The sequence below is a fragment of the Gossypium hirsutum genome, chromosome D10, assembly GCF_007990345.1.
Source record: "Gossypium hirsutum isolate 1008001.06 chromosome D10, Gossypium_hirsutum_v2.1, whole genome shotgun sequence".
NCBI classification, from domain to species: Eukaryota; Viridiplantae; Streptophyta; class Magnoliopsida; order Malvales; family Malvaceae; genus Gossypium; species Gossypium hirsutum.
The window spans coordinates 13753229-13779922 of record NC_053446.1 but is presented as its reverse complement, the minus strand read 5'-3'; the positions used below and the strand labels follow the sequence as shown (position 1 = coordinate 13779922).

The window sequence follows — 26694 nt, the reverse complement described above, 5'->3', positions numbered from 1 at the left end:
GAACGATGGGGGAGAGGAAGAGGAGGGGGGATGGTGGAGAGAGGGGGACGATAGGGGAGATGGGGGAGGGGTTTTATTTTTATTTAATATTACTATAAAATTAAAATTTATTATTATATTTTTTGAAAATGATTATGTATTTTTTATATATTTCTTTAAAAATTTTAGAATTAGGATCAAATTGAGACTATTAATAAATTTTGAGGGTTAATTTATTAAAAGTGTGACTAAATCGATATGATATATAAAAGTAGGGGCTGAATTTGTTACTATACTATTTTTTAACTACCACATCACCTTTCCGTTAGACATGAAACGGCAATTAACGAAAAAAAAAATTTAAATAGTTGGATAACCAATTTAAAAAAATTCATAACTAAATGATAAAAAAACAAATTTATAATTAGATAACCAAAAAAAAACCATAGTTGAATTACTTGTCGTGCAGTAACCAATAAATAAAAATCTAACACAGTGGTACATTTAAGAAGTTCATATCTATAACTACTAGATTATATCAAGCCGTGAAAGAAAAAACATTATCGAAAATTATATATAACGCATTCTCTTAAAGCATTGGTTGAAACACTTTAATTAATAATTTAAGGTTTCAAGTTCAATGAAAAGAAAGGTTTTAATTTTAAATTTTAATATGAATTTGTTTGGTAATTAGAATATAATTTTTCCATAAAAAATATAGTTTATTTTTTAAAATTTAAAATAAAAGTGCATGGACAATGCAACATGTATGTTGGACGACAGGGCAATGCCAAGTGTTTTGTAACACGTGTTTGGTATTGTCATGTGAATAATATTTTTAATGTGATAATTTTAATAATCGGGGGACTAAATTCAACCCTTCTTATAGTTCAATAATAAAGAAATTGGTTGTTTAATTTATTCATATATAACTTTCATAATTAAAAGATAAATAATATAACATACTAATATATGATGAATAATATAATAGTAATGACTCATTTATAGCATACATGTCATATTTTTATAATGTTAATATATATTATAAGTCTTATAAATTTAAAATTTAGACATCATATTTTTATTTTTAGGAATTTAGTTTATCTACTTTTCAGATTTCAAAATTCATGTAAAAATGTTTAAACTCTTAAAATTATTTTATTAAATTTAAGTTTATTATAATGTCCATTTTTAGTTATATTACTATCAAATGAGGCTTTTTTATTATTATTTCAAAATATTACACCAACCAATTTAGCAAAAAAAATAGCAATATTAATAATTGAGCTTGAATTTTGAAACTTGAAAAAAAAAAGAACTAAATTTTTAAAAATAAAAGTATTCTAAATTTATAAAGAGATATAATTATGACATAATTTAAGGTCTATAATACTAAAATGTAAGTATACTCTTAAGTTTTATAATATGATATTTAATGCATTAATTTATTAAGGTAAAAAAAATTTTGATAGGAAAGGGAACTACAACAGTTTAAATCATGACTTCCCTACTAGTACCGATGCTGTTGCCATCATTTTGAAAGAGTCGAGTCACCTCTTATGGGGTCTGTAGAAACTAATGGTAGCCTAACGATTTTGAGAAAGCCATGGCTGCAGCAACCTTATTTTCTTCTCTATAAACATGGTTTACTCGACTATCCAATCCAAACGCAGCATCCTTTTTATGGCCCTCACCAATGCAGTATCATCATTCCCGATCTGTTGTGCCTTTAGCAGCCTCGTGACCACCATGCTATCAGTTTCCAAGAATACTTTCCTTCCTCCTATTTTCCATACTTGTTGGAGCCCCTCCAACACTCCCCACAATTCTGCATCAACTACCGAGCAAGTTCCAACGTTCTTCGCAAATGATCTCTAACTACTCACTCAGCCGTGGCAGCCCCTGTAGAGCTACATCTCGCCCCACCCCTTTCCGGTTTCTCCCAATAGATCACCTTGTCCAGTCACTGTTTTGCATCACCGACAGTCGCTTACTACTAAATTTTAAAATTAATTTTTTTACAAACATATTAACTTATAATTAGTTCTCAACTTATATGCTTTTAGATAAATCATTAGTAAAAAATAATTGATAACATATTAATAATTTTAAAGATAAATAATTATAAATTAGTAGTATATTGTGTTTAACATAATTATAAATGATAACATTTTGTAATCAATTAATAATAAAGAGATAAGCACATAATAATAAATAGTTTATAATACAAGAGTGAAACGTATTATGGACAAAATTATAGTACAAAATATAGAATACGAAGCTAAATAACTAATACTAGAAGACAATAATATATTTGAAGTTTGTGACTGTACATTCATAATGAATTTTACAAATATAATTATAAAAAATTCAAAGTTAATATTTAATTGTAATACTTCAAATTTAATTAATAAAATATTATAATATTTGAAACTGATCTATTGATTAGGTGTTCATCTAGTCATGAATAGCGTGAGTTGTACACTTAAAAGATAAAATATATTAAAATAGAAAAAAGATTATCTATCTTTTTTTTTGTTAATATTGGATTTAAATTTAAAATTTTATATTAATATAGTATAATAAAATTATTTTAATTTGAAAAAATCTTTCGATTTGCAACCAGTCAAAATAGTTTTGTATTCTCTTTAGTAAGGAAAGAGTTAACATGAAATATTTGTTAATCCAGTATTTGAATCAATAATCTTATGTCTACGAAGTCTTGCTTAGAAAATGATTTTCACTCAACAATTTATCTAGTAAAATTATTGGCTTAATCACGATCTATAATCTCACAATGGATAATTACAGCCCCAAAATCGAATCAAAATTGTTACAAATCACTCTCCCAAATAATCTTACAATACATCAAAATTCTTCAAATAATACCTAAAAGAGTGTTGAATAATACAACAAGAAAATTCAACAAAGTTATCGAAAAAGACACTCCAAAAAAAAATCAACAGAAACGCCACACTACTTCCTATTTATAGACATCTTCAAATGATCATCTAATAATGTTTTCATAAAATCTAAATTTTCAATTAAAATTTGAAATTATCCCATGAATTATCTTAATTAATTATACTATAAAAGCCTTCATAAACAATAGGAGCTTAAACTCCTCATTTCTCCTTCAAGTTAGACGAATGGCATGAAATTCTTTGCTGAGAACTTTAATTGCACAAAAACTGTTGTTTTATCTGTTGTTAGAACATAAAGTGAAGTGGAACAAGTAGTCAAAACTACCGTATATCTTGAATTAAATTACGGTATATGTATATGTGTGTTTATATGTATGCGCCCGTATATGTATTCGTTTATATATATATATATGTGCGCGCGCGAGAGAGAAAAATACAGAAACTTCAACTGAAACAAACCGAAACCCCAATGTACCAATAGTTCAGAAAAAACAACCGGTACAGAACCTTGATGGAAACCCCATGCCGATGGTTTGGCAGGTAAAGAATTGGTTGAATTGGTCCAATACGCGTTAACGGGAGAAAAAATCTTATCTAAATTTGGTTCTTTAAAATATTGTTAGTTTGGTGAGATTATTTAAGGTCGTGGAAGAAGGAACTTTATTATTATTATTATATGGTCGTCATCATCATCGCATTCCAAGTTCTTCTAACGGTATTTAAGCGAAACTGAAATTTTATTGAGTATGTTTTCACTTTCAATGACGTCTCTAGGGTGTAAATGAAGCCTACTGCTGGTAATTGAAATTTGTATTTCAGGTCCTAATTGCTTTCTTTGTTTTTGTTTTTTTTTTCATTTAGTGCTCAAAATGCCTAATTTTTACAGCAATCTTGTCTATTTACATTGGATCATCTTCTGCTGTTCTTTTGTTTTAGTATTTGGCTTTGCCAATTCGGTTTACTTCCATAAATCTAACTTTGATTTAAATGATAAGCAGATTCTTTACCAGGGTGATGCAGAAGCAAAACCCTCCGGAGTCATTGAATTTAACAATTTGGATCATCGATATCGTGTTGGATGGGCCACATATGCCGACAAGGTACCTCTTTGGAATTCTAAAACAGGAGAGCTCTCTGATTTCAGTACCCGTTTTGCCTTCACCATCACCATGTCAAATGCTTCTAGTTATGGCCATGGATTCGCTTTCTTCCTTGCTCCTGTTGGGTCTGAAATCCCACCTAACTCAGCTGGTGCTTTGCTAGGCCTTTTTAACACCACAGACAATGTCTCAGCTCTGGGTCAAGTTGTTCTAGTGGAGTTGATACCTACAAAAATAGTTGGGATCCTGTCGGAGTTAATAACCACGTGGGGATCAACATTAACTCGTTGACTTCGGCCAATTACACCTCTTGGAATGCAAGCTTTCACAAGGGGGACACTGCAGATGTATTGATTTCTTACAACGCTACTACTAAGAATTTCAGGGCTTCTTGGACCTACCAGACAACTAATAACCCTCAAGAGACTTCTAGTCTTTCTTATCACACTGATCTTACGAAGGTTCTACCTGAATGGGTTATGGTTGGATTCTCAGGTTCTATAGGCCTGGCTAAAGAGCAACATATCCTTCAATCATGGGAGTTCAATTCAACTTTGGTAAGAAGAGAAACGAAGGGAAGTACTGCAAGAAAGACAACAATAGTAATAAGTGTTGTAGTACCTGTGGTTGGTTTTATGGTTGTGACAGTTATAACATATATCATGTTCCGAAAGAGGAAAAGGAAAACAGAAGAGACAACAAACTTAACAACATCAATGGATGAGGACCTTGGAAGAGGAGCTGGACCAAGAAGATTTTCTTATTTAGAACTTGTCTATGCAACCAATAGCTTCTCAGAACAGAGGAAATTGGGTGAAGGAGGGTTTGGTACAGTGTATAGAGGTTACCTGCCTGATTTAGACTTGTTGGTGGCTGTAAAAAGGATCTCAAAAGGGTCTAAACAAGGGAAAAAGGAGTATGTAACTGAAGTGAAGACCATCAGCCAGTTAAGACATCGGAATCTGGTACAACTAATCGGTTGGTGTCATGATCAAAGGGAGTTCTTGCTCATCTATGAATTCATGCCAAATGGTAGCCTTGATTCCCACCTCTTTGGCAAAAGGGCTCCACTTTATGGAAATCTTAAATAAAAACTCTAAAGAAAATGCCTTCGGTTTACTTGTAATTCGATTAAAATGTGCTCATCAAACTTATCTAATTTGAAACTTAAATTAGAGATTTTAACTTTGAACGAAAACCTTAAAAGATACTTAAATGATTCTAATAAAATACCTTCAATTCCTAAAATTAATTCTATTTTAGAATTCTAAAAAAAACTAGAAATTAGCAATGAATTAAGAGAAATATTAAAATACATCTACAACGTATTCGATCTTTTATTATTATTATTTAAAAGAGTTAATTAATAATGTTGAACCTATCAAGATTTTACAAAAGTATCCTATGCCAGGTTTATGATTTATCTTACTTTAAAATTCTTGATCTAAGGTTTAAATTCGTCAAAATACTAGAATAATATATCTTAAATAATATTTATTAGCTTTCTTAAAAAGTTTCTAAAATAAAATACTTAGAAAGACCTACACATGTTTACAATTCACCTACAAAAGTCTTTAGTTTTAATCTTGAATAAAGTCCTAAAGAATATTTATATATTAATTTAAGATTCTAAAGAGGAATCCTATACGATATTTAAAATTAGTTTAAAACCCTAAAAAATATCCTACATATTATTTATAATTTTTCTAGGATAAATGGTAGATAAGATCCTACTAACATAAATCCAAATGTAAAAATCTTATGGTTGCATTAAAATATAACACCTACTTAACTAACTTCATGTCAACAATTATAGGATAAAAAAATCATCTAAAGTTCTCTCTTTTAAAACGAATAGTAATAAAATAGGAAAATTAATTAAATTGGCTAAAGTTAATGAAAAGTTAAAACTCTTTCAAAAATGACAATAATAAAAAGAAAACTTAAATAAATGAAATAAATAAGACTTTGACATGATGATGATGATAATAATAACAATAATACACATTATTCATAATACAATAAAAGAATCAAAGTAATATAAACAAATAATATTAAAATGTATGTAAGGGGAATGTGTAAAAAAAACTTAAATATAAATAGAAATGAAAATAAATAAAGACGAAATAAGAATAAATAAAAATTATACAAGTGTGAATAAATATAAAACATTAAAATAAAATGCATAATTGACATTAAATAAATAAGCTATAAATGCAAATAAAAGGAATGTATAAGTGTAAATAATTTATTAAAGATGGAAACAAAATGACATAGCTTGATTTTGGGACTAAAAGTTAAAAAAATGTGGAAGACAGTGGACTAGTGTAGCAATTAACTTGTTTTTAATTTTTAAATTTCGAATTTAATTGAAGGTTTGAATAAACAAAAGGGTTACAGGTGTAAATAGGCCAGAAAGTGAGAGAGGTGCTGCAAAAAAGGGATATTTTTTCTAAATTTAAAAAGTAAGGGGTGGGAAAAAACTATTCATTCTTTTATTTTTAACCTCATTTAAAAAAAAAAACTCTTCCTCCTTCTATGTTGGCCATGGCTCCACCATCGAAGAGCCCAACGGCTCTCTGGCCTCTGGTGGTGGAGCCGCCGCATACGGTGGCCGAAATTTTCTTTTTTGCAAAATCAAAATTTTCTTTTAAAAAATCACTATTTTTCTTAAGAATCAAAGTTTTATTTCGAAATAGTTGAAAAAGATCAAAACTTTGTTTTAAAAAATTTAAAATTTTCCTTTAAAATGACTAAAAAACAAATTTTTATTTTAAAAATCTAAACTTTCTCTTTTTTTAAAAAAATTAAAATTTTTCTCAAGATCAAACTTAAAAAAAAAACCTTTATTTTAGAAAGGGGAAGTGAAAAAAAAAGGGATTTTTGGGACTCCTAGGGGCGGAGGACCAGCGGACCGATGACGTCCCCTTCATCGGAGCCCAAAACCTGATCCCACATGATATGTATATGGCAAAAAAAAAGAAGAATAGAACAAAATGAAATGGAATGCTTGTTGTTATTTTTGTTGTTTTTTACCCTTTTTTTAAAAAAACAAAATATGAAAAGCCTCCTCTTTTTTTCTTTTTCATTTCATTTCATGTATATATACTACTTTTCAATCTTGTTTATTTGTAAAAAAAAGATAATAATAACATTTAATAATAATAGTAGTAGTAATAATGATAATAATAATTTAGACCCTTGGTAGGCTCAAAAAGAAAGGAAAAACAAATGCCTTCAATTGAGTTCAGACAAAAATGGGTATGTGCACAAGTAGTTTATGAACATAAATGGAGCTTTGCATTTTTAGTTGCTATTAAAATTTTCAAGGAAAACCCAAATTTCATCTCAAACTCTAGCACAACTAAAGGAATTTAAATTCCAATGAATTTAAATAATATGGGCTCTCCTTTGCTGCACTGTAAACCCACTCTTGCTTATCAAATGCATAGACATACCAACTATTCTCATTGCATGCATGAGATCTTTTGAAGAAAAAGCAATAGAGTGGCCCACGTGATGGGTCTAGCCCACTAAGGTGTTGTCATCTTCAATGATCATAGCTGTGATTCAATTCTGGTAAGGTAGTAGCATTAATAATGACCGAATTAAAACTAGGTGGGATTTGAGGCCCATTCTTCTTACTTTATCCTACCCCCACCTCCTTGGACCAGTCTTTCTCAAGGGTAGATTGTGGCTCTTTTCCATTATTCTTCGTGATTGGCTCACCATTATTCTTGGTATCTAAGGTCTACATTTATTTGGTTGTAACTTGAGAAAGCATAGATAAAACTCAAGAACTTATGACTACAACAATGTCCACCAGCCTATCGATATAGGGCTGTAAAAAACTATTTTTAGGGCATGCATTATTCAGATTGGTATAATACGCACACATTCTCCTTTTACCATTCTTTTAGCCCATCATGGCCATGTTGGTTAGCCATTACGAGTACTGTACTTACTTGATAAACCTTTCCGCCAATAACTTGCCTATCTCCTTCTAAACCACTATTAGTTTTTTGTCAATGCATTTTCACTTATTTTTTCTGTTTGAGTAGTGCCACTTTAGGGTTTACATTGAGTAAGTGTAGGATGGCATCTACATTTATCCCTAGCATACCTACATTGGACCCTTCGAAGTCATCAACTTTTTCTTGGAGAAAAATGGAGAAGAATTGTTTGTCTTGTGAACTAAGTAGCTTGTTTATGTTATAGTGTGTTCCAAGTTGTTTGGTTTAAGTTGATGTGGCTCTGTTTCAGTGGCCGGCTGTACTATTGGTTGCTTCTCTTCTTGATAGTGAAGGTCTTCCAGAGTTACAGTTTGGTTAGAGATTACATAAATTAGGGTTTTAAGGTGATTAAAGGTTTGAACTTGATGGTTTTATGGTGTAGGGGGAGATAGGTTGTGGTTCAGGATTGGTTGGTTTGTAACATCCCAATTTTGGGACTAGTCAGAACAGTGGTTTCGAGACCACAAATATAATGAGGAAAAATTTGTTTTTACTATATTTTTATGGTCTATGATTTTACGGAATGATTTTGTGAAAATTTTGTTCAAAAATTTCGACGTTTGGGCACTCAATTTAGTCAAAAGGACTAAATTGTAAAAAGTGCAAAAGTTGAGTTCTACATGTTAGAGGTGTTCAATTGTTATGAAACTTTAAATTGGAGGTCATTATATGGTAATTAGACCATTGGTTAAGTTGGTAGACAAAAATGGACATGAGATAAGTGAAATAGGAAATTTTTAAGTTAGGGACAACTTGGTAATTTAGTAATAAAAAGAATTAAAAAGGGAAAAAGATGGCAAAATGTGCTTATCTTCTCCATGGTGAACGAAAATAGCAATGGGAAGCCATATTTAGGGTTTTCAAGCTTCCAAGCTCCATAGTAAGTGATTCCAACCCTAGTAAGTGAACCCTAGGGTTCATATCTGGAAAAATACCCATAGGTGAAATGTGTTTATTTTGATGTTTTATGGTAGAATATTAAGCTTAGAATTATGTTAAACAACTTTTGTTAAGCGATTTTAAGTGAAAACGAGTAAAACGACATAATCGGTAAAAATACCTAATGTTCATAAGTAAGTGTTAGAGTGGGAATTTGATGTTTCCATAGAAGGGAAAAATGTTCAGCATGTCATAAAACATAAGAATAAGGGATGAAGTTTAATTTCCGAGCTTTAGAGCAAAAGTGTAATTATGCAAAAGTTTAGGGGCAAAATCTTAATTTTTCCAAAGTTCGAGTCAAGGATTTTTTTGATGAATGTGAGTATTAAATAAGATAAATTTTCTATTATAGATCAAGAAGAACGAAATCCGGAGTTAGACCAAGGAAAGAAAAAAGTTGAAGACTAAGTTGATAGATTTGGTCATATTTTGTACCGAGGTAAGTTTACAGTAAATAAATGTAATATTTCGATAATTATTATTAATGTTGTTGTTTTTCAGAAATTATGTATTTGTTTCATGAAAATATCTAATGTTGACTCAAGTATGAGATGACAGAGAATCAGTATTAAAAAGTCCCGTTGAAACATTAGGAATGTATCGGATACAAATGTCGTGACATTTGGGTAAAGAGGCCCCATGTAAGACCATGTCTGGGACATGGCATTGGCATCATTAAGGCTATGAGAGGTGCCATGTAAGACCATGTCTGGGACATGGTGTTGGCACCGAGATGAGAGGTCCCCCGTAAGACCATGTCTAGGACATGGCATGGACACCGATATGAGAACTCTCATGTCAGACCATATCTGGGATATGGCATTGGCAGTACAAGAAACATCCCATGTAAGACCATGTCTGGGACATGGCTTTGGCATGTTATTATCAGAAAAGAGACCCAAGTATCCTTATTATTCCAATGTGGCTCAACGGGCTAGTAAACAAATTATGTTCCATAAAAGTTCAGGTAAAAGCATAAATAGAAAATTCAGGTGAGTTATAAGAGTTAAGAACATATTATGTTATCAATTGAGAACCAACATTTCAGCAAGAGAAGAGTAAGTTATAATCATGAGTTAGCTAAGTAAACAAGCAAGAGAACGAGTAAGAGATTAAGTAAAGAGGAAATTAGGGATCATGTTACTTGAGTATAATTATTTGTGTTAAGTGTTGTTATTTATTTACTTGTAAACTTACTAAGCTTTATGCTTACCTCTTTTATTTTTCTTTCTTTTATAGTATTGCAAAGCTACTTCAGGGATCTTAAAGATGTCAGAGAGCATCCACACTATCAACCACAACAACTCGGTATTTTATGATGATCAATGTTGAACTATGGCATGTATAGGGACTTAGTCATTTTGAATGTATGTCCTTATGATAATGCTAAAGGATGATGTGTAAATATGTGATAATGTTTAGCTATTAAAATGACTAAGTAAGAATATGTTTGGTATTATGAATGCCTAGGTGATAGTCTATACCTAGAAATTGTGAAAAAGTAAAAATTTGCAATGAAACAGATTTTAGACAGCAGCAGTGATGTGACTTTGAAAAATCACCAAGGATAGTATAAAATGAATTAGAGAGTGAATGATATATAGAATTAAATCTTATTGAGTTTATTTTCATAGAAAAATAACGGTGTAGAAAAAGGAATTTTATATTCTGAGATATGTGGATTTTAGTTAGATATGGTCAGAACTGTTTTTGGAGTCCCCTGTTCCGACTTTAGAAAATCATTAAAAATTGTAAAAAAATATTTATGAGTTTTAATTTATATGTACAGATTTATTAATGAGTCTATTTTCTGTAGAAACAAGTGAGAACACCATATTAAAATCAGACAATGAGAAAATTGAATTTTAGTGACGAGAGGTCAGGACAGTCAAACAGTGAAACAGGGAAGAATTTAACTAATAAACTGTACTAATTGACTGAACCAAAAATTCTGAAAAATTTATGATAAGAATATATATGAGTCTAGTTTCAGGGAAAATTTATGGATCTAAATTTTGAGTTTTGTAGCTCGAGTTATAATTAATTTAGTAACTGCTACACGATTGGACAGCTTTGTTGTAAAAAGTGAAATTAATTTTAAAAGCAAATTTTTATGCCTCAAACTAGTAAGTTAAGTCAAATAACGCCTTATGCTCGACTCTGACAATGGTCTTGGGTAAGGGGTGTTACATTTGTTCATGTCGGATTTTATTTTGGTGAAGGCCTCATTGGTATCAGAAGGATAAGTAAAAGGTTTTTGTATTGAGTGTGGGTGAGTTGTTATGATAAGTAAGAGGTTTTTGTATTCATACAAACCACACTGATTGTTTTAGTCATTCTATTGTGACTTTAGACTAAAGGACCAAAGGAAGTTTGGGCTAGAGATCAAAAAATCTACACACAAAGGGTGATTATCGAGGCATTGAAGTTCAAGAATAATTAAAGTATGTAAAAGCCAAAGTTTAGGAATAATCAATCTGGGCACAAGAGAAAGTATTATCTAACCCGAGGATTTTGTTAAAGTATTTAGATTGAAGATATATATCTTACCTTATCTTGAGGCCTTCTTCTTACTTATACCCCAAGGCTATGATCTAAGGTTTGGTGGGGACCAATGGTTGTGCTTAAGCCTATCTTGATCCTTTACTAGCCTATTATCCTTTGTCAAGTCACATTATTTTACTCATCTTGTACCATTTGTTTTAGTTGTGTGACTCGTTAATTATCTTGAGCCTTATTTCCTTGATTAGTTGATATAAAAAAACAGTTTCTTTCGCTCTTATTAGAGTTGTTTATTTTTTATTGTGGTTGCATATATTCAATGAGTCGTGTTTGAATTGGCTCATTAGCACATTATATATATATTTCAAATTGAAAAAGTTTTTTTTCCTCTAACCTTATGAACTAAACAAATATTTCAACTTTGTAATATGTGCGGTTCTTATATTTTCTGCTCTGTATTATATTATAGATAACAAGAAGAAAAAAGCCAAATTAATATTCTAAAACTTAAAATTATGAATCATAATATTAAAATCCGAGTTTAATTCATATAATGGTCTAATAAAATTGGAATTCAAATTGGACAAGATTGGACACAAAAGATACACCTAAAATACGAAACCAGATAAAAATAATAATAATAATAATAAATTGACAACTAATATCTACATTTAACACGAGTAGAGCAGGAGGGACAAAATATACACAGTCTAATGTACGGAATTCCAAATCTATAAATCCATTAAAAATAGTTAAAAAGCAAGCCATTTTGGCGTTTCCTTTTATATATTCATTGAATAATAAGTACAAGTTTGTAAAGCTCCAATCAAACGATGGCTTCCAAAACCCCCTTTGGAGCCAGCAACATCCCTAGAATTATTATCATTTCCACCATTACAATCGCCATTACAATCCTCCTTTGGTCCTTGAAATTGTCTGTGCCCTTCTTTTTCTACCCACAACCACCTATAATCAAACTAAACAATCTTCTGGTTTCGAATTTTAAAGTCTTGGATTCAAATCTTGTATCGATTTGGTTGGGCAATATCACAGTATACAACCCAAATATTGCGTTATCGATCCATACGAATCAACTTGAAGCTTCCATTCTTTACAAACACGATTACCCGTTATCGTTGACCACCGTCGACAATCTGGAGCTGTATGTGTGGGAAAAAAGGGATGTTTTCGTTAAGTTCGTGACGACAGGGAATGAAAGTGATCAACCGATAATTGAATACCCATTGATGAAGGAGATTGAAAAGGATTGGAAAACAGGGAAACTTAATTTCCGGGTAAGATTCAGTGCAATGATTAGATATGAAATTGATTGCCCTGGTTTAAGGGGAAGGACAGTGATGATGAACCCTCATACTATAGATTTGGATGTCATTGTTGAAGATGGAAGGAGGAGGAGGAGGAAAAGAGGAGAAAATAGCGCGATTTACGATATTATTGGTGATATCCCTAAGGATGGACGTTCTTGGCTTATCATGGTTAATGATGACTGAATTTTGTCCCTAGTTTGAACATAAAGAAAGAACAGGAATAGAGGTGAAATCTAGATCTATGGATGCCATTAGGTTTAAAATCGTCCTGGTTTCTTGGATATTCATCCGGAGTTTGAAGATTAAGAAAAAGAATTACAGGTGGGATTTGAAATCTAGATCTACAAGTTGATGGTATGAATCAATGTTGCAATCTTAAGTTTGTCTTCATAAGTTAAAAGCACGAAATTGGAGAGTAGTCATTTTTTAGGGGGGTTTATTCATTCATTCATTAGGGTAGTGCATTCTGTCAAACTTTGTTTTGTGATGAATAAAATTATTGATGTGTTTTTCTTCTTTTACACTATAATAAAATTTTGTACCATTTTTCAACCTACATTCATATGTATTAGCATTCCTGGGAATAGCAAACAATATGACACACTGTAAAAATAAATGATATGATACATTGCTAATTTGCTGTTAGAGTCTTAAATTTTACTACTAAATATTTTCCTGTGAAACATGATTTATTATCATAAAAATACTTTAAATATACTTGCTCTATTCAAATATATATATACTTGCAAATTGCTTTTAAAATTTTGTTTGTGAAATATAAAAAATTCACCATTAATTTATAAAAAGATCTATAATGTAATATATGCAAAAAAAATAAATAAAGAAAATGAAAAAGATAAAAAAAAGGGGGGGGGACAAGGCTGAAACTACTAATTATGATAAAAGTGAAATAAGGGGAAAATTTTATAATTTTAGGTGGTATTTGGAAACTTATTTACTAATTAGATTTAAACGTAATTATTTATAATTATATAGGAGTAATCATAATATATTATGCGAAAGAATCACATTCAATTCTAAATTTAAAAAACAAAATTATGATCATTAAACATAAACATAAATTGTTATAAATTTGTAGCTTTTTTCTCTTAACTATATTATCATAAATCCTAATGCAGCAGCAGTTCCATAAATCATATTCAACAAGATTAGCCTCACACAAAAAAAAAATAAAAAAAGGGTTTAATTGGCTTTTAAATTGTATTACTTTAACAATCATATAGCTAATAATCAAAATTTCAATACACCGAATTTAATTTGCTTAATTTATTAATTTGGCTGAATTCTAAAACTTATTATTTCAAAAATAAATTACCTTCAACATTTAATAGTTTTTTTTATCAATATAAAAGATATTATTAAAAATACTAATAATAAGAAAACAAAAGGCTAGCTAGCAATAAACCGTAGAACAATAAACAACAGAAGCATAAAAACCCTAGCTACTAAACAACAGCCATCGTCACCGATGGATGTCAAAGAGCTGACGGGAAGCAGCAGGGCGGCCGGTAAGCTGGAGTTAGCACTTAACCTGCATAACATACCATTTATGAAAATAAAAACTATTTTAAAAATTAAGAAATAAAAATAGAAAACAAATTAGATGGAGACATGTTGTCTAATTAATAGGAGTGATATCCGTTTGGTTTAATTGGGGTTTTTAGATATTTTGAACTTTCCATTTAGTTCGACTCTGTTTTTCATATTAACTTTTAGTTTTGAATTTTTGTGATTTTTTTACTCAACTAATGTAAAAATAATTAATTACAAAAAATATATTAATTACAAAAATAAGCATTTGCTACAATGTTCTAACAGTGCCGCCTAACATATTGGCGTCACCAGACTAAGGGTGAGTTTGGATGGGCGGTGCGTTTACCTGCGGTTAGTGTAAAAATAGCGGTGGCGGTGAGATTAGATACTATAGTGATACTGTAGCGTGAGACAAAAAGTAAACTAAACGCACCGCACCGCACCCAATCGCCCATCCAAACCCACCCTAAAATGTGATGACTTAAAATATTTAAGGATTTGATCTGTAAATTTTTCATTTTGGTTGGCAACTGAAAAAAAGGCTTTAAGGATGCTGCCTGACAGTGTGGCAACACAAAACTTTAAATAGGGTAAATTATTTCATAAACCTCACTTATTTATTATTTTCTTTTATTCCCCTTCAACACCATAAATAGGGAGGCCTCTTACCAATTAGTCTAAAATATTTTTTTTCTATCAGAAAATATTTTTATAAAAAAGCTTATTCCAACTAGAAATAAACTTTATTTATTTTTCAAAAAATGATTATTTTTGTTTAAATTATGTCTGACACAGCAATTAATGGTATTCATAATAGTTTTCTTTCGCTCACATTATATTTGGAAACTATAAATTTAACTAATAATTCTAATTTATAAATAATAAGATTTTTTAAAATATTTTATAATTATAATTTTATACCGTGTTCGTAAATCAAATTGATAATAAAATTATAATTATTTTTCAAAAAATAAATAAAATTTATTTTCAGTTAAAATTGGCTTTTTTATAAAAATATTTTTTGATAGAAAAACTTTTTAAACTAATTGGTAAGAGGCTTCTCTATTTTTAGTGTTAAATGGGAATAAAAGAAAACAATAAACAAGGAGGTTTATGAATCAATTTATTCTATTTAAAGTTTGGTGTCGCCACAACAGGCAGCACCCCTAAAGCTTTTTTTCAACTAACGGGAAATTTACAAATCAGGTTTCTAAATATTTTAGGTCATCACATTTCAGTTTGGTGCCGTCAATATGTCAGACGGTACCATCAAAACACTATAACAAATGTCTATTTTCGTAATTAATTTGTTTTCCATAGATTTTTCGTAATTAAATTTTTTATATTATTGGGGTATAAAACCAGTTTTTGGATAAATTTTGAGAAAATGAATTTTATTTTATTTTTGAATATTATTTGATAAAAACTTTTTAAAAAAATCATAATTTTTTTAAAAACAATAGTTTTTTTAAAAAAAAACTTTTAATTATTTTTAATTATTTTAAATTAAATATTTTATAAAATAAAAATAAAAATTAATTACATATTAAATAAAAAAAATAGAATTAGATTAGATTTCATGATTCCAATTTTTAAACTTACATTTTCAACTAAATGACCAGAGAAGGCCCATTTCCAAAAATAATTACGAAAATGGGTTATTTTTCTTCATAATTACAGGAATGGTCCGATTTCCCTAAAACGCGCTGAGCTGGAGTCGTTTTCAGGGGAAACTCAGAAAAGCACGTCTAGCTCGCACTTTTTTCCCTACTGACATGTAAAATCCGTCCACATCAGCGCGATTTAGTAAAGCGCTTCCACGTAGACGCGCTTTTGCACGTGCTCTAACGGCTATTTCAACTAGCCGTTGGCCCCCCAACAGTAAAAAATATATATAACCCCCCCCCCACACACACATTTCTTATAATTTTTTCTTAAATCTCTCAAATTTCTCAATCAACTCTCAAAAATCTCTCAAATAGTCTCTTAATTTTTTTCCCTAAATTCTATTTTTATCTAAATTATTCTTTTTATTATTTTTTATTAGTAATCAAGAAATAATTTTTTTATTAAAAATTTGTTCATGTTCAATTATATAGTTAGCAATGGTCAGCTCTTTAACCCGTCTTGATAACAAGCACATCTCTTCAACCAATATTGCAAATGGTAAGAATAAATTTTAATATTTTTTAATTTTTTTATTTCATAGTTATAATTGAGCTTAATATTTTTTTATAACTTTTTATGTAAATAGCCGAAAGATCTAATTTTGCAATGTCATATTCGTAATCTACAGAGTTCTCCATCACCATTGATCGAAACATATCTGAGGGAAGCCAATTTTTTGCACGTGGCCTTTGTAAGCCGGGGGTGTAAGTTGGACCCGAAACTCATAAGTGCATTGGTGGAGAGGTGGAGACCCGAGACGCACACATTTCATCTTTCATGTGGTGAGTGTACTATCACTCTAAAGGACATGCATTTGCAGTTGGGGGTTACCTGTGGACGGGTCGGTAGTCACCGGGTCTGTTCAGTCTACTGATTGGGGATCATATGTTATGATCTTTTGGGTGCGGTTTTGGAGATAATTTATGGAGGCCGGATCGAAATGGTCTGGTTACGAAATAATTTCGCGGAGCTGGCGAAAGATTCAACTAAAGAGAGAATAGAACGATACACTCGAGCATACATCCTTCAAATTGTCGAGGGTATTCTGATGCCAGATAAGTCACAAAACCTTGTACATCTAAGGTGGCTACTAAAACTTGTCAATTTTAGAGGAGCTGGTGAACTCAGTTGGGGGTCCGCCGTGTTGGCGACATTGTATCGAGAGATGTGTCGGGCGATAAAACCAGAAAAAATCAAAATTGGTGGTTCCTTTTACTACTACAATCATGAGTTTGGTACTACTTTCCATTTTTACGTCCTCGAGTGAACTACCCGTATACATTCACACTCGTAACAAGGTAAAATTTAGTAGATATTACCATTATTAAATTGATTTAAAATAAAATTATTATGCTAATAAGTTATTTAAATATCTGGAAGCATGCCCCCAAGTCACGTGGGATTACCCACCGAGCTTGAAGATATACAGCTCCTATTAGACCAACGATCGGAAGTGGATGTATGTTTTTATTTAATTTTAAACTATATACAAATAACGTAGTCGATTTTGTATTCATTATTCAGTAATATATATAACTAATGTTTTGATCACGTTCATATAGATTGAATGGACATCATAAGATGACCCGACAATTCGAGAAATAATTTCTGAGGAATTTTTTGTGAATCCCAATGCCTGGCACGTTAAGATCTCATTGGTAGTATACGCTACCGTTGAGATGCACGAGGCGAATAGAGTGTTGCGACAGTTTGGATTCTAATAATTGATTTTCGTGGCAACTCAAGAGTTTGATAATCTACATTGTATTGACTTACGGTGACCAGGTACGAATTGACCGATATTCCACTCACAATATATCAACATGTGGAATAATCGATATGATTTTTTACCTACTCGCAACACAATTCTTATTCCGGAGTTAGTATGCGATCCGGATTACATGCCATGATTTAGAATCCATGGCAAGTCATATTTGTTAGGGGAAGAGGCGAGATGTTAGCATCCCCATACGAATAGGCCACGACAGCTCCTTTCAAATTCAAGGGGTGGCAAGGCGGGCCCATCATCATCACCCACGCAAGAACCGACCTCGACAACCTTAGTACCGATGCCCTCACCACATCCCTTTAACAAGTAACGCCTTATTCTGGTATGTATCCCAACCCTTTTATTTTCACACAAGCACAAAATGTTGCACCACATTTTTTTGCTCATTGTCTTATGTCAAGTTGGACTGTTGGTCATCTATCCTCGATGTGGTATACGCTTGGGCCATCTCATTTCCCGATGATAGTGACACTTATGATGATGTATAGGCCATCTATGCATGAGGCACCAGCGGAGAGTACATTCGTTATCCTATCGACTTATGAGACTCCCCATAGTTATGCTCATCAACAAACACCTCTAATATCTTTGTTCTATCAAGGTGGGTCATCTTCCCAACCACCTATTTATAGACTAGAGGATACACGAATGCAAGGATCTACATCGACCAAAGGCAAACCCCGACAACCACAACTCTACCCAGAAGCTAAACCTAGAAGGAATTCAACGCGTAACCATCAACCACCCCAATGTGACACAAATTCTGGCTGGCATATGCACTAATAAATTGTATATTGTATCATTTAAGAAAATAGAAGTTCTTTTGAATCTTTTTTGTATACAATCTGATTCTTGTACCATTAAACCATAATCAAAATGAAAATTTACTTTAATTATTTTCACATAGCATAGCAATATAATTTGATTTGAAAAGAAATATTGAATGTTTTTGTTGAAAATTTACATGAAGAATTATCGAATTTAGTTTGGATTAACAATGGCTAATAATTCCCATGAAGACATATATTATAATGTTTAGTTTTGATGTGAACATGATGGCATTTTATGGCTCGGGTTCTTACACCACCCGCATAGCCTCTGTTGGTTTGAACACTCTCGAATATCCATGTTGTTGCGTATTTGAGTCCAGCACGGTCGACCTTTTGGTTTGCGATGTAATTCTCTATTAGGTAACTTATATTCATCTAGGACGGGTGGGAATACATGTCTCCACATGTTGTACAATTTTTTTAGTTTGTACACTTCGTTGACAAAGCTCATGGGATCCAAACGGAGATTCATACAACCTGTAATTGCATGAGCGCATGAAAAATAAAATGCGTCAAATATCTCACAGTCGTAAGTTTTATTTCTTAAGTGTACCCGATACACTCCCCCGACAATACCTTGGTCTGGTCTGTCGAACCCCATCACTTGAAACCATAGGTCGTCGCGCAAGTGACAAACTGCATGCATGCAGTTAGCTCTTGCCTTACTATTATTAATTTGTTCAAGTACTACTGGGTACCATGCATGACCTCCCTACAATTGCCCAATATAACTCGTCGCTCGCTTTGGGAACAGTTCCTCCAAACGGAAGTATGTCTATTTCACAACTAAGGTTATTGGCAAATGACATGTTCATTTTAAAATGGAATTGATGCATTCCATTAGGTTTGAGGTCATGTAGCCATGTCGTAGCCCGTCGTCATATACTTGTATCCACTATTCGAATGGCATGTTAGTAAAGTATGTTGCCCCTGTTAAGTTAGTTGACCACAATATTTCTAACATATCATGAAAACGGTTCTTTATGATCTCGTACCATGTCAATATAAGTGTATAGCGATGATTACATACAAAAAATATAAAAATACAAACGTAATATTACAAACTAAATAATATTGGTCATGATTGAAAACCTATGTTGGTCACTTGTCATCGCTCAGCGGTAGATCGATATTGTTGGTTATAATTAGCATGCGATCCTAGAAGCTTCCCTATTGTTCAATTGTAGATAGTATTTCAATTCCTTGATTTGAGATGGCACATATTTCAGGTTGGGGGCAGACATGCCTCCTCAACCTAGATAAAAAGAAATCACAATCATCTGTTTTATCTCCCGGTATTATTGTAAATGCAATTAGAATAATCCTCCGATAACCATCTTGTGCCACAACTAAAAACAATCGATGGGTATATCTACCACACATAAAGGTATCGTCTATTTGTACCAATAGCTTGCAGTACTTGAATGCATCTCGATATTGCTTAAAGGTCCAAAACAGACGCTTGAACACTCGGCATCCACGGAGCAAGTGATCATTGTAGTATGTGAGACCCATTTTAAGATCTGTTATGGAACCTGTTACGTACCTCTCCAGCACCTGACACAATTGCCATACCTCATTGTATGACGCGTCTTACCTACTATGTATCTTTTTCAAGGCCTTCTGCTTATCTATCCACGCCTTGCGATACGAAGGCATGTAATTAAATTGGCTACGAATGTTGGCAATTAAAACTAACACAGTAGTTCTCGGATTCGCTTTCACCATCAGTAGTATTAGGCCTGCGATCATATCTGAATCCAGTTTCAGATGATCCCGTGAAACACCTGTAACCCTATGAGTATGTTAAATTAATTGGAAATGACCCTAAACCCTAAATAAAACCTTAATAACCCAGTGATACTGTACCAGAAGCAACACATGTATGCGGATCAGTAAACTTTTTTATCGTCCATAACCCCATCTTCTTCTTAATAGAAGCCATGATTTTCTATGAGCAGCTACCTTCTCGCATTGCACATTTCCCCCTAAACTTTTTAGATTTAGATTTAACCACATGAAAGTTAACCCCGTTCTTGATGCTGTATCGCTTCAATACTGCGAGAAAACCATCTTTATTGGAAAACTCCTTCCCCACTTCTAAATCACCCAAATCCAACAATGCACTTCCTTGGCTAGACCTCCTATGTGGCAGTTCTACAAACTCTAGCACATCCTCTGCCGAAAGATTGATATTATGCATGTAGGTTGACAGCGAATACACCGTGAATTGTAGATCTTCTTCTCATTCATTTTCACCCCCTTCACTGTCTTCATGTTCAGTTGGAATAGGCTCCGATTCAGAAAATAATGCAACTTCTAAACCGTCGACATCGAGCTCCTGGGGTGGATCCATATCAGATTCATTACCATCTTCGTTCTCTGACCCACCAACATCTATCATGTTGGAGGTCCTCTCGCTGGTGGACATCTTAGGGAGTACATCATCCCTTCTCATGTACATTTCAAAATGTCCAAAATCACATGTCGATTGCCAGCCACATAAAGTTAATATCATTCCCCAATAAGTATTTCCAGCGTGAAACATCAACCCATCGAGATGCATGTCTCATCCACTAACTGAGTATCATGAAAAGGTCGTGTATTACGTTCTACCACTAAAACCCAATGGTTCGGTGTTCTGCTTCTCACGATTGAAATCTAAGATTAAGACAGATGAGTGTCTTCCCATTGATGATTTCAGGATATCATAGTGGGAACTTTCTAACAAAGCGATTAGACTATTAACATTTTCAACCGTTCTCACCTCTCGAATAGGAAGGGATGTTGAAATCGCAAGTCCTTCATCTGACCTTAAAAATTTTACATATAACTCAAGAAACGATGATCCACTATCGAGGTGTGTTTGCACCATTGCCTCCAAGCCCTGAGCACCTTTGATATCAAATGAGTCACATTTCATGAGATCGACTGAAATACAAAATCGGTACTTAATAGATGAAACTCTCATTGCCATAGATCTGAAGATTTTTCGCCTAATTCTTTTTACGAAGTTTTATCAACTCTATATTTTGGTTAAAAGCCAGTCGCGTTATGTTCTCCGATAAAAAAATTACGTCGTTCTCGATGTCACGGACCTTACTATCGTAATAAATAATAACACTAAGTCATCCACTCATTTTCAACCAAATTATCTGTCGAGAGAAATTCAAAATCAAACACGAAATATTAACACGAAAAATCAAAATATTATGCAATAAATATAATGCTTCATATAAATATTAACACGAAAAATCAACTTATACCTTTCTTGCGAACTTCTATTCTTCTAAACTTCTTCAATTTCTATTGCTCCAACTTATGCCACCAGAGGCTAAAATATGGGTCATTTATAGCCTAAGGGATATCATTCTACTCTTTTCTATAAAATGCCCCAGATAGTGGGGGTTGAAATTTGTAGAGGAAAAACGTTCCAAGGAGGACGCACTATCAGAAGAAGTACTGAAAAGGGTATCCAGCTGAAAGCGTTTTTAGTACTTTTACTGACAGTGTATCTTGCTTGGAGCGTTTTTCCTCTACAAACCCCAACCCTTACTATTTAGGACATTTTTCACAAACCTCATCCCAGGATATTTTTTCAAAATCATCTCCTCAATTTTATTTTTTTAGAAGCATTAGTACTGAGAAGGTCGTCCAGCTGGAAGCGTTTTCAGTACTTTTGTTGATTGTGCATCCTACTTTGAGTGTTTTTCTCTACAAAACTCAACCCATCTTGTCAAAATTATTTCTTCAGAACTCATCCCCTCAAAATTATTTTTTTAGAACCTATCTTCTAAAATTTATTTTTTTAGAATCCCTAAACCCTAAAAATTAAATAAAACCCTAAATCCATAATTAATAAACACTTAAAAATAAATAAAACCCTAAACCTTAAACCTAAACACTTAAAAATTAAACAACCTTAAATCTTAACCCTAATTTCATAAACCTTAATTAATAATTAGGACATGAGAAAAATATGGGCAAAAGCTCACCTACGTGGAAGCGTTTTACTAAATTGCGCTAAAGTGGGCACATTTTACATGTCAGTAGAGAAAAAAGCGCTGAGTTAGACATGTTTTTCTACGTTTCTCCTAAAAATGACTCCAACTCAACGCATTTTAAAGAAATTGAACCATTCCCGTAATTATGAAGAAAAACTATCCATTTCCGTAATTTTTTGAAAATGGGACATTTCTGGTCATTTATTCTACATTTTCCTAAGCTGTCCAATTTTCTATTTTTGAATCTCTTGCTCAACCCTAGTGATTCATGTCAGTTTCTCTTTCATCTTGATGCTAGTTTCTTTGGATTTGGATTTTCAAAGGTCCAAAGAAGTGGGCATCTTCTAGTAACCAATCTGGTCCAAAATTACAACGCAAAATGTAAGCCCAGTCGGAGACAAGTTTATAGGACCAATCAAACCGATATCAGTTCAAAGATATTTATTTTATCCGAACCTGAAAACTCCGGATACTGCCATGGTTATGGAGGTAATGGAACATTAAAGAAAACAGCTGCTTCTCCCATTGTAAAGAAGACAGCAGCGATGAGCAGACTTTCGAGGCTTAAACTATCAATCCCCACCAACACTAACACTCTATTGATCTCTTTCAGTGACAAATTGTTTCCCATAACCCTCGAACTCCCTCTTATCTCTTCTTTCTCTCATTTCCCCTGCAAAATCAAGCCAAGAAGAACAAAACAGAGCCACAGTCCTCCCTTGAAAAGAACCTCCTTTTTAATCTCTGTAAGCATCAAATTGTTTCGTTTTTGTTCCTTTATTAATCTCAGGTTTTATTCCTAGGCTGTTCTATGGTTCTGGGTGTTTCTTCTTTTATTGTTTTGCTGCTTTAATTTCTCGAAATGGAGTTGTTTTTCATGCCTTTTTCTGTGTTTTAACAACTGAAACTAAAAACCCTCTCAAACCCTACTCTTTGAAAGCAAAAAATTGAAGCTGAAAGTTATGGGCTTTTTTTTATTGGTTGCCTTTTATTTTCAGGTCTTCAAGCAAGTAGTATAACTAATGCTGAAGTTGAAGAAAAAGTAGATGTTGAAGTTGCAGAAGGTTATACAATGACCCAATTTTGTGACAAAATCATTGATGTGTTTTTGAATGAGAAACCAAGAGTCAAGGATTGGAAAAAGTACTTGATTTTGAGGGAAGAGTGGAGTAAGTATAGAGAAACTTTCTATAATCGATGTAGAATCCGTGCCGATAAGGAGATTGATCCAACTATGAAGCACAAATTAGTTTCTTTGGAGAACAAGGTGAAGAAGGTATAAAAACCAAAATGTTTGAATTTTTACTAGAACTTCTTTGATAAATACATGTGAGTTTCGAATGTTTTAAGTGATTTTGGAACTTGGACACACCCAAAAACTCGCCCCAGTTGAACCAAGTTTTGTTGGGTACTTAGTGTTGTTCAAATTGGTATGTTGTTCAGTATCAAAACACTTAAGAGTCATAGTGACTACTGCTAATCTTCAATGGTTGGATTTGATTTTAGATGCTCCTTTTGGTTTTAGTGATAAGTATTGTGTACTATGAATGTGATTGGTTTGCTTTTATGAGATTTTGGAACTTGAAGGAACCTGAAACTTGCCCCAAATGAACCAAGTCTTTGCTGGGGACTTAGTGGGCTCAAATTGGTATATTTTTCAGTATCAGAACACTTAAGATTCCTAGCTCGATCTCATTTCTTTTCCTTACTTTTTTAAATTGACTATTAGTAATCTATCATGGGGTTAAATTTGGTTTGTGGTAAAGATATGTATTCTGGAATGTGAATGTTTTATGTGATTTTGGAACTCAAACAAACCCGAAAATTTGCACCGAGTGAACCAAGTTTTTGCCAGGGACTTAGTAGGCTTGGATTGTTATATTGTTTAGCATCAAAACACGTAGGATTGATAGTTTGATTTCGTTTCTTTTCCATACCTTCTTGAAGTGAATATTAGTAAACTATTATGGGATTAAATTTGATTTTAGATACTCCTTTCTGTTTTAGAGATTCTGCAGTTTTTTCTCTTATAAGGAATGAGCATTGCAGATTGATGATGAAATGGATAGGCACTGTGAACTTTTTAAGGAGATTCAAGATAGCCCAACTGATATAAATGCAATCATTACAAGGCGGCGTAAAGACTTCACCGATGAATTTTTCCAATACCTTAATCTGGTTTTCGAAACATGTGATAGTCTGGAGGACCGAGATGGTAAATATTATGCATTACCTTTGCAGACTCAATTATTTTTATGGTTGAAAAGTGGATGCTTTAAGCTGCTAAAAAGTGGCAATGTCTTTAAAAATTAAATATGTTTCACTTGTACCTTTGAAGTTGGTCTAATTAGGGACCTTTTCCATTACTTTTTTGGAACAGAGGTCTCCCGACTGGCAGCAAGATGCTTGTCCGCTGTTGGTACTTATGACAAGACACTGGAGGCTGTGGAGAATTTAGATTCTGCGCAGGCAAAATTTGATGATTTACTAAATTCACCTTCTGTGGATGTGGCATGTGAAAAGATCAAAAGCCTTGCCAAGGGAAAGGAACTCGACTCGTCTTTGGTTCTATTGATAAATAGTGCTTGGGCGTCGGCAAAGGACTCCACAACTATGAAGAATGAGGTATTGCTGTTTATAGTGCATCTTGGTCTCATTCTTTGATCTATAATTGTGTTCCTTAGGATTTAAGTTGTAGAATATGATGCAATGGCATGTATGTGAGTTGCTAAATTTAAACCGAGATAATCGTTCAACCCATCAACCATTAGAATATGGTTTCTGAGAATAAGATGTCATAGAGCAAAAAAAGTTCACCTGTTAGTAATTTAATCCAATTAAAAACTGATGATTTAAACAAATTCATGTCTAGAAACTTAATTAGATATATGAAAACCTTAAACACCTAAGATTGTCGATGTCAAGGATGTTTGGAATCAAACATGGTTAGGTTCTTAAGTCTAACCCTGCTACTTCTAGGCTTTTTGTTCCTTCTTTTTCAGATTTCTTTTGCGCCATCTAATTTCAGGTTAAAGACATTATGTATCGGTTATACAAAGCGACAAAGAGCAGCCTTAAGAGCATGGCACCGAAAGAGATAAAGTTGCTCAAGCATCTTCTAAACATCACAGATCCGGAAGAGCGGTTCTCTGCATTAGCAACAGCTTTCTCTCCTGGAAATGAACACGAAGCCAAGGATCCCCGTGCTTTATACACGTAAGAAATATTGTTCCCTTCTTCAGATTAAACGCCATAGATTATAGTGGCATATGACATTTTCCATATGGCTTCCTTTTCCTTGTTAAACAGTACCCCAAAGGAGTTGCATAAATGGATTAAGATAATGCTGGATGCATACACTCTCCATAAAGAAGAAACTGACATCAAAGAAGCTAAGAAGATGACTCAACCTGTGGTCATACAAAGGCTGTTCATCCTCAAGGAAACGATTGAAGAAGAATACTTGGATCAAACGATGGCACCGCGAACAGAGGATAAAACCGAATTGGAGTTATGAACTATATGACTCTGTTTGTATCAATTTATACCCAAGACCATCAAGCATCTACTGTCAATGTCTTTTTTGTTAGAATGTAACTTAGGTATTCATGGTGAATCATTTTATGTTGTGATCCTTGTAAGCTTATATAGTATAGCTAGAGAATTTTTTGGATTTACGTGTTCTATTTGCAAGGACAGACTAGACCTGTTAATGGGTTGAGTTATCCGTCCAAGTTCGAAGGTTCACTTGAAATTTGGGAAGATTCTAACAAAAATATTAGGCTCAAAAGATGGGTATGGACAAAAAAATTAAGCCTACTTAAAATATGGGCTGGGCTCAAGCTTGAACAATTAAAGCTTAAGTTCCGTTCGTCCTAACTCATTTTAAATTAATAATAATTTATATTATGTTATTTTTATATATTATGTAATTTAGAATATATTAAAAAAACTTATACTAAATATATAAATATATAATACTACTTTAATGTAAACATTAAAATAATGTTAATATGACTATATAAAAATTTTCAATAAACAAAAAATGTATAAAATTATTAAAT

General features: G+C 32.6%; 2 protein-coding genes across 2 annotated transcripts; both read left to right on the top strand.

The window, feature by feature from the left end:
• The first annotated feature begins 3679 nt into the window (after positions 1 to 3679).
• On the top strand, positions 3680 to 5148 carry LOC107915334 (L-type lectin-domain containing receptor kinase IX.1-like). The gene is made up of 2 exons (XM_041101916.1): positions 3680 to 4166; positions 4202 to 5148. Exons 1-2 carry the CDS (start codon positions 3773 to 3775, stop codon positions 5092 to 5094), a joined length of 1287 nt encoding a protein of 428 aa, XP_040957850.1. The 5' UTR covers positions 3680 to 3772; the 3' UTR covers positions 5095 to 5148.
• A 17664-nt stretch (positions 5149 to 22812) lies between these two features.
• LOC121222031 (uncharacterized protein At4g37920) lies at positions 22813 to 26303 on the top strand. Its single transcript, XM_041101914.1, has 6 exons — positions 22813 to 23119; positions 23629 to 23906; positions 24680 to 24845; positions 25011 to 25255; positions 25659 to 25846; positions 25940 to 26303. The coding sequence occupies exons 1-6, from the start codon at positions 22813 to 22815 to the stop codon at positions 26145 to 26147; spliced, it is 1392 nt and encodes a 463-aa protein (XP_040957848.1). The 3' UTR covers positions 26148 to 26303.
• The last annotated feature ends 391 nt before the right edge of the window (positions 26304 to 26694 follow it).

Coding starts and splice junctions, on each gene's coding strand:
- LOC107915334 (XM_041101916.1), top strand. CDS start 3,773: ATGCCTAATTTTTACAGCAATCTTGTCTATTTACATTGGATCATCTTC. Junction 4,167..4,201: donor CTCAGCTGGTGCTTTGCTAG/GCCTTTTTAACA, acceptor GTCTCAGCTCTG/GGTCAAGTTGTTCTAGTGGA.
- LOC121222031 (XM_041101914.1), top strand. CDS start 22,813: ATGGGACATTTCTGGTCATTTATTCTACATTTTCCTAAGCTGTCCAAT. Junction 23,907..24,679: donor TGGAGAACAAGGTGAAGAAG/GTATAAAAACCA, acceptor TGAGCATTGCAG/ATTGATGATGAAATGGATAG. Junction 25,256..25,658: donor CCACAACTATGAAGAATGAG/GTATTGCTGTTT, acceptor ATCTAATTTCAG/GTTAAAGACATTATGTATCG.